The sequence below is a fragment of the Hirsutella rhossiliensis genome, assembly GCF_020360975.1.
Source record: "Hirsutella rhossiliensis strain HR02 chromosome Unknown scaffold00027, whole genome shotgun sequence".
Classification (NCBI taxonomy): Eukaryota; Fungi; Ascomycota; class Sordariomycetes; order Hypocreales; family Ophiocordycipitaceae; genus Hirsutella; species Hirsutella rhossiliensis.
In genome coordinates, this window is record NW_025408693.1 from 37,355 (window position 1) to 45,948 (window position 8,594).

At 52.0% G+C, this 8,594-nt stretch overlaps 1 protein-coding gene across 1 annotated transcript; it reads right to left on the reverse strand.

Annotated features, from left to right (window-relative positions):
• Positions 1-833: 833 nt before the first annotated feature.
• On the reverse strand, positions 834-1,430 carry HRG_11911 (uncharacterized protein; the record flags this gene model as incomplete). The annotated part of the gene is made up of 1 exon (XM_044870381.1): positions 834-1,430. The coding sequence occupies one exon, from the start codon at positions 1,428-1,430 to the stop codon at positions 834-836; it is 597 nt and encodes a 198-aa protein (XP_044714523.1).
• Positions 1,431-8,594: the final 7,164 nt, after the last annotated feature.

Here is an 8,594-nt window from a genome sequence, read left to right on the forward strand (position 1 = left end):
CAAGCTCTTCTCGGCGATGTCGTGCAATCACATTGTGTATCTGCTTCTTTGAGATGCCGGCAACATCAGGGTCTTCAGCGGCACGCCCTCGTAGCTGTGCTGCAATATAAACTGGCCGTAGGCCATTATTATATTGTGTTATGATGGCATTATGGTATCGGCTCGTAATCTCAGCACGGTATTTGCTATGTGTAATAGCAGGGGTGAATTCGTGGTTGTGACTGCCGCTTGCCTGGGCAGTCCAATATGGCGGCGTGGCCTCTTGGTGTAGCTTCACAGACACAAGGAAGCTACACCCAGTCATCTGCGTATTTGTCTTACGCCGCTTTGACCTAGGGATAGCCTCATTACCCTGGTCATGCCAAATGCGCCCTTTGGAGCATCTCAGTAGCACGTAGGTCGGAGCAGCAGCGTTGGGGCGCTTATTGCGGATTGCAAGGGCAAATCCTCTTCGCGGGCTGCAGCGTTGAGGCATCGCCAGCAGCCTGAAAGGTGGCATATTGACGTGAGAAACAGTATTCATGATGGCGGCGATAGCTTCAATTTAATGCAGAATGCGTTGAGGGTGGCGATGGCTTCACTTCAATATGAAGTATGTTGTGCAGTAGGTGCGGAGGAAGTGCACAAAATTGGCGGGCTGATGCCAAAGGCTACTGCGCCACATCGGACCCATTTTTTGGTGGCCTGCTAGGCAGAGGTGGTGGCCTGTTAGAATCCCCCTATTTCTCCGTGCCCGCCTGCTTTCATGGTGCGTGAAAGCACAGCCCCTCCAATAGCCCAGAGACCATACAATGCTTGGTCGTACTGACACACGGGGACTCTTTGTTGTGGAGCTAATACCAAGACGACGTCGCGACGTTCGCCGCCGTATATTCCTGAGCGACCTCGGCGTGAGCGTCGACGTATAATTGACGGAGCGTCTTAGGGTCTGGGACAGCGATCTCTTTGACCTTTTGAAAAGCCCAGGTGAAGTGGCTCTCGCACTCGACGATGTCTGCATAGGCATCTCTGTCGCCTAATTCCCCTTCAAAAGGGTAGAAAGGCGCGAGATACTTGCTCTTGCGCTCGCATGCCCAAATTCGAGCTTTGGTACCGAAATAGGTCATCGCCCAGACGGACTGAAGTTTATTCTCCACCAGATACTCTTGACACAGCTGGTGGGCCTGGGCTTCAACCCTGGAGATGTGCGAGGGTGAAGCCTTCCCTTTCTTTGCCTGTCCGATCAAACGAAATTGCAGAACTCTCGCTTCGGTGTTGTAGTTTTGGACAGAGATGTCCATCCGAAGTTGACTATGAGTGTCTTTGGGAGGAACTTCAGTCCCAAGTATCCATTCGGGCTCAGTGAAAATGTGCCGGGTCATATATCGTAACATGAACCGGTTTGTGGCCCATTCGTCGTGCCTCTGAGCTTCCTCTTTGAGGGTCCACATTATGGGATCTCGTTCAAAAAGTGTACTCATGATGATGTGTCGATTCGGTTCTTTGAAAAATCTCTAGGAGGTGCAATGGATGGGATGTTGTCGAAACTTGGGTTGGACGCTACAGGTAAAGAAGTTCAAGAAAGCAGCCCACGCCATGACACCATTTATACCCCTGAGCCATCCGTATCCTGACGCCTTGTCACAACTACGAATGGCCTGTTTGTCCCTCTTACACGGGGCCGCTCTAAGTCTCTGTCCCGTAGGCGAATGCGCTGAGCCCGTCGTGCCCCACAGTGATCTCCCGCAGAGAGTCGCCCAACCGGTCAAAACAGCCCTTCCACCGGGTGTTTCTAGACGTTTTCGCCTTCTCTGCGGCTTACAATGGTCATCGCTATGTTCTCCTTGTCACGGATGAATATAGCGGAATGATGTTCTCATGGACGATGGCGTCAAAAACCGAGTGCTTCCACATCATTCGGAACTTCGAGTCATCAATCAAGCGTCATTGTGGAGTTGTGATCTGCAAAATCAGGATGGATAACGAGAGAGCGCTGGTTAACTTACCGGAACAGTGCGACTCGGAATTCCAGTCCTGGGCAAAGGAAGAAGGTATCGAGATCGAGCTGCCGCCCTCCCACACAAAGGAGCCCACAGGGGGAGCAGAGAGACCAGGCGGCATAAACCAACAACGCCTGAGATCAATGCTTGGCGAGCTTCCTCGTGACCTTTGGCCTGAAGCCTATCAGACCGCAGTCAAACTTCACAACATCCTTCCAAGCCGCAGAAATCAGTGGAAAACCCCTCAGGAATCATGTGATCAATGGTTCAACAGGCATCTCCGCTGGTTTGGCAAGGTAGGGACAGATATTAACTATGAGAAAGATTTACGACCAGAGTGGAGAGGTACGCTTTCGGATGTCGAGCGTATCCTCTGATAAACGACTACAAGGCAGGCATTTCCAAAAACGCCTTCAAAGTCAACCCCAGAGCACATGTAGGATATTTGGTTGGCTATCACAGCAGCAATATCTACCGCATCTGGGTTCCCAAGCTTCGGCGGGTAATTCTGTCAAGAGATGTTACGTTCAATGAACATCAATTCTTCGACCCTGCAACAGAGGACCAGCAAATCGCGATACCGGAGTTCAAGCCGACCGTTGAGGCTATTGAACTGCCTATCCAACGAGACTGGAACGCGATATTGGATGATTTCCTGCAGGAATTCGATGAACAAATCCTTGAAGTTAACCCCGTCGGTTCGATCTCGGGGGTGGAGGGCCAGAGCACCGCATATCCCACGAGATTAGCTATCTCGATGGACGATCAGATGCTTCGTGCAGAGCCAGAACCTGCCCCAAGAAGAGATCTCACGCCGGAGGGACTAGACACGTCGACTACCGCAGAACCTCTGAGAGTTGCAAACTCGGGGGCAGATAGCGGCTCGCGTGGTCCCCCTCCATTTTTCGCAGACGAGGGACTAGATGTGCCGACTACCGCAGAACCTGAGGACGCTGCACAACCTCAGGCAGATAGCGGCTCGACCAATCCCCCTCCTTTCCCTATTCCAGAGGGACTTTCCGCCGAGGGACTAGACACACGGACTACCACAGAACCTTTGGACGCTGCACAACCAAAGGAAGATAGTGGCTCGCGTGGTCCCCCTCCATTCACGCCCGAAGCAACACCTAGGCGACCTGGACGAGATTTATCGATGTCGCAGGGGTTAGGCTTCGAGGCACCATCTAACGAGGGTTCAGACGGTGTAGGATCATCTGATCACATGTCTGACAGTCCTGTTAGAACGCCTTCTTCGCTTCCAACTTCTTCGCCACACGTGGAGCTTGGCACACCGACCTGTCAGATGAGGCCACATCTGAAGGGAGTACAGGGCGGCCCAACTGCCAGCAACGGCAAGACAGGAAGGAATAGCAACCCAAGGGGATGGCTCAGTCGACAGTGCCGACGCGGTCGACGCGAGCACGAGGACAAGGCGACCTCGCAGGACCCGAAGGGAGCTATACGGCAAAGAGCCCACCCGACGGAGCTCACGCCACCCGACAACGAAGCAACAGGATGCATTTGCTGCATTGCTTCCGGAAGGTCTCCCGGAAGGGGACCTTACCACTTTTCACAGCGTGTTTGCAGCGGCCACAGAAGGGGCACACATATTGCACCGTGACGGATTAACCCGCCTACCTCGACGATATCAGGACTTGGCCAATCACCCACTTGGGAAGGAGTTCAAGGAAGCATGCCGAAAGGAGCTTCGAGACCTTCTCAAACGAGGGACCTGGCGCCTGATCGAACGGCAGAGAGCCCATGGAATCCCTATTCCTCTCAAATGGGTCTTCCTCTACAAGTTCGACGAAAATGGGTATCTAACACGATGCAAAGCCCGGATCTGTGTGCGCGGCGACCTCCAGGGAGATGGAGGAGAAGAAACATACGCCGCGACACTTGCTGCAAAGACCTTCAGGACCGTGATCTCCATCGCGGCGAAATACGACCTTGACGTTCGGCAATTCGATATAGCCAACGCCTTCCTCAATACCAGCCTGGACAAGGAAAACAAACCAGTCTACGTGGAGCTCCCAAAGGGCTACGTAGAACTAGGTTTTCTAAGTCAACTGGAGGATTCCACCATGGTTGCAGAGCTTGATAAAGCTTTGTACGGACTTCGCGAGTCACCACTGCTATGGTATAACGAAATCGCACAGACTCTGAAAGAGAAGCAGCTGGAACGCACCTCTGAAGATCCCTGTGTCTTTACCAACGGCAAGATCATCGTTTTGATCTACGTGGATGACATCTTAACGCTTAATTATTGTCCATACTTTCTAGTATGGACAATATGTACCTAATATGGAAAGACCCTTGCAATACAGTATGGAAAACCACCCTGGGTGCACCACTGAAACAGGGACCTCGAAGGCCCGTTTGAGAGGAACGGCGAAGGCCAGAACATCGGATGAGTGCTTTGACGTGACAAGGGTTCTGAAATGACTCAACGAGACTGGTCCCACCCCCACGATAATATCCACGAGTCGTTCTGATTCGCAAGCCCCTGATCAAGGCAAGTATCGGCGGGCCAGGGGAGAGATGACACCGTAGTCGCACGCGAGAGCACTCGGGAACGAATTAAAAGCCAGGACTGAAAGTAGCTCTATATAGAAGAGGCGTGCAATCATTCGACCGGCAGCAGCCTGGAGGATAACGGCGTTGTGGTCCTGGCCTAGATACGGAACGAACATGGTTACATGGTGGCGTGATTCCTTTGTGGCATCTCTTGAATGCAGGAGCACTTGGGCTTTGGCTTTTGCGGCCTTTGCGGCACAGGGGCATATGGATTGAACATGAGTGGAAATCCCATAACGCGAATAGGTAGAAGAAGTATAGGCATCTTCTGATTAGAGTTAAGGAGTACAAATAGAGAGCCATCAAAGGTATGGGAAGCCATCCCTAGTTATCAAGTCACCTGCCCTTTTCTCCGCTCGCGATCACCAGTCAGGCCTCCAGCAGCAAGGGGCTGTGAAAGATTATTGCATTGTCGAGCCGCCCCTTGACACTCTTCACCCTGAAGAAACGGGTTGCAGGGTCCTGGCCCCTTGGCCCATACTCACAAAATATCCACCCATTCCCCAAAGGGTGCCTGCCCTGATCCCAGGAATAACCAGTCACTCTCCCTACGGCCTGGATCTGCACCGAACTTCCTCATCCATTGGCTTCGTCCGTAACCCAAGACTAACAGGCGATGCTCCACGATGCGGAGCTGGTATGCACTTTGCCAGGCTGGACTGATGAAACCAGGGATATCGTTCCAACATAGTGCACAGGATCGTCCGTAAACGCACGATTGCTTAGATGCACCACATGCACTGTCTCATCATTCCGGCCATGGCTGATTTGCCGAGCTAATCATCGGCCAAACCTCCGGGGGGACGGAGATGCATTGACTTTTTGGTGTCATCCTAAGGGAATTGCAGACGTGTTGGCTGCAGCCTTGAACAAGATACTGATCGCCGAGGCAGTATTCATGGTCACTGTTGGGTGAGACCGTCTGGAACCGAGCACCCCACGTCGCCTTCACAAGGCATGACCGTGGATACAACCGAGAAAGGCATGGAGGTCGCATGCGAGCGTCCAGCCGTGAACTTGTTTTGCTTCTTGTGTGGCATCCTGCTGCATCGTTCATGGAAGATCCAGCTGAATGACAATTGCGTTACAAGGTCAGTAGTCCCACCCCAACCTTTGAACTACCTAGAGGTGCCGAATCCAGTCACGACAAATAACTTGGCAAGGCAGAGTGGGTGCTTATGTTGCAAGGGCTGTCAGCCGCAGCGACGAGATTCATGACGTCGTTCATCAGACGGAGCAATCCACCCGCATGCTACGTCCGAGTGGAGCAAGAAGGACAGCGTTTATAAGCTGGAATCCGATCCCCTCTGCTCATCCCAGAACCTGAGCTTAGACTCATTCCTTCATACGTTCGCCATCCTCCGCTTGAACAGTTGTCGACTACAAATCTTTCAGTTAACATGCCATTTCCATTCCACCTCTTGTGTGAACTCCTCAGTGAACTCGAAAGAAATCACACAAGGTCTTTCAGTATTCAGAAGACCCAGGACTTCGATGTACGCTGTCTTGTTGGCTGGTTCGACAAACACGATGCAGCCATCCCACGTCTAGGGCCAGAAGCCGTGGCATTCTTGTCATGCCTCTTTCCCGAACGCAGGCCAGACCGGGTTTTCGGCTTGTCAAAAATGCAGCTCGAAAGGATTGTCCAACGAGCACAATGTCTTGGATCGTCCCGAATGAAGGAGCTACAGAGATGGCAAACCAGGAACGGCCCGGACTTCGCAACCTGTGTTGAGCGCGTTATGGCTATAACCGACTGCGAACCAAGGATGGGTCCGAAGGTGACTCTGCAAGAACTTGACGATGTGCTCGATCGGATTGCAGCCTTCTCACCCTTCTCGTCCGCTGATCTGCGAGAAGAAACTGAGCGGAAATACTGTCAACCCTGTAGCAGCTCGGGTGATCTGCTCGTCACTTTGTTCCGAAGACTGAACAGCTCTGAGGCTAAATGGCTGGTTCGCATGCTATCCAAAAACTACAATCCCGCCTGTGTCCCGGAAAGACTGGCGATGAGCAGATTTCACCCGTTTTTGGGCAATCTCCTCCGTTTTCAGAATTCAATCCCAGTCGCCGTCAGTCTCCTAGGGGGACAACACATCCGGCATACACCCCGCCAGGCTGTGGTAAATCCCTGGGAACAGCTGAGGGAACTCCTACGGCCGCAGGTTGGAGTCATGATTGAGCGGCCAGCCTATGCGAAAGCAAGGAGCATCAGGCATTGCTGCAACTTGGCTGGCGCAAGACTAATGAGCGTGGAGCGGAAATACGACGGAGAATACTGTCAACTTCATGTTGATCTAAGCAAACCCGGAGCCTGCATCAAAATATTCTCCAAGAGTGGGAGGGACTCTACCATCGACCGCATTGGCCTTCATCGTGCGTTAGGAGACAGCCTCGAACTTGGTACAGCAGACTGCAGGATCAAGAAACAATGCATACTGGAGGGCGAGCTACTGGTATGGAACGACGACAGTAAGGAAATCGAGCCCTTCCACAAAATTCGTAAACACGTCAGACGATCAGGACGGATCTTTGGAGCGGCCCAAGACCCCCCCGCCAATGTGAATGAACATCTCATGATCATGTTCTACGATCTTCTGTTACTGGACGACACGGTCTGCGCTAGAGAAAGCCATACTAAGCGGCGACGACTACTTCAGTTTCTGGTTCGTCGGATCCCTGGTCTTGCCGAGGTCGGATTCCGCGAAGTGGTTGAATTCTCCTCGGCTAATGCTGCTGAGCGGCTCACTGAAGTATTCGCGCGAGCCATTACACAACGGTGGGAAGGACTGGTGCTGAAAGGTTGCAGCGACTCTTACTTCACCCCCGATTGCGACAAATCATTCATCAAACTTAAGAAAGACTACATTCCAGGCCTCGGTGACTCCGCCGACTTCACCATCATCGGCGGAAACCACAGCGCGGAAGACGAGCAAGAGATTAAAATGGGCAAGCTCTGGTGGACGTCATTTTATATCGGATGCATGGAAAATAAAGATGAGGTCTGCCGGTATAATTCTAAGCCAAGACTTCGCATCATCGACATCATCGACAGACATGGCATCCCGAAAGACCATATGGAATATCTCAACCGACATGGATACTTCACACAAATACCCTTTATTGAGTCCACGCCAGATTTTGACGTGGTCTTGGACCCCAACCGCGGACTGCGCCCAAAGGCGTTATTTCAACATCCGTTTATAGTAGAACTCGTGGGAGCTGGCTTCGACAAGCCCGCAAATGCTCGATACTATACTCTACGGTTTCCACGAGTGTTGAAGATCCATGAAGATCGCTCGTTCACTGCTACTACTGGCTTCGACGAACTGCAGGGAATGGCTCAAAAATGCTCAGAGATACCTGACAATTGCGAAGGAGAAGAAAAGTCCTGGCTAAGAAGGTTGTGAGGTCAGAGGCAATGGTTTGGGACATCAAGGCTATCTTCTGGCGTCGACTCAGTTTCTTTGGACATTCGAGCCACAAGCCCAGGTCGGAGGCAACAGGAGAATGGGGGAAGAGCGGTTGAGCTCCTGAGCCCTAATAATGTTTCCGTCGATTCATCGAAGAGAAGGATGGATTCGGACAATACATGGCATGGTACAGCCAAACGCATAAAACAAGACTAGAAAATATGTGTAGCCATATTGAAGACTTAGGTACGCAATGGGTGGGTGATCATCAAGATTCGGCGTTTGGCAAGAGAGAAAAAGCACTGTGGCTACCTTGTACAACAGCATTCAAACCGGCAGGGCGGTTGCTCTGCTACGGTCCTGTACTGTTGTCGAGAAGAAGGGTCTGCGAACTTAGACCGTAAGCCGAAAGTCTGCCAAAAGAAAGGAGGAGGCTGGTAGGAGGCTGGAAAGGCTTGGAGCTGAGGGCTGACGTGGCCGGTGAGGTAAGGGCAAGGAAGGTTATAAAAGGGCCATCTAATCATATGGAAAGGGATAGGACAGAGAGAGACATCAATTGATCCCCGAGTAGCCCCATTATCACCTTTCCATAGGTACCCCCTTGCCCCGCTCTCCTCGCGAGAAC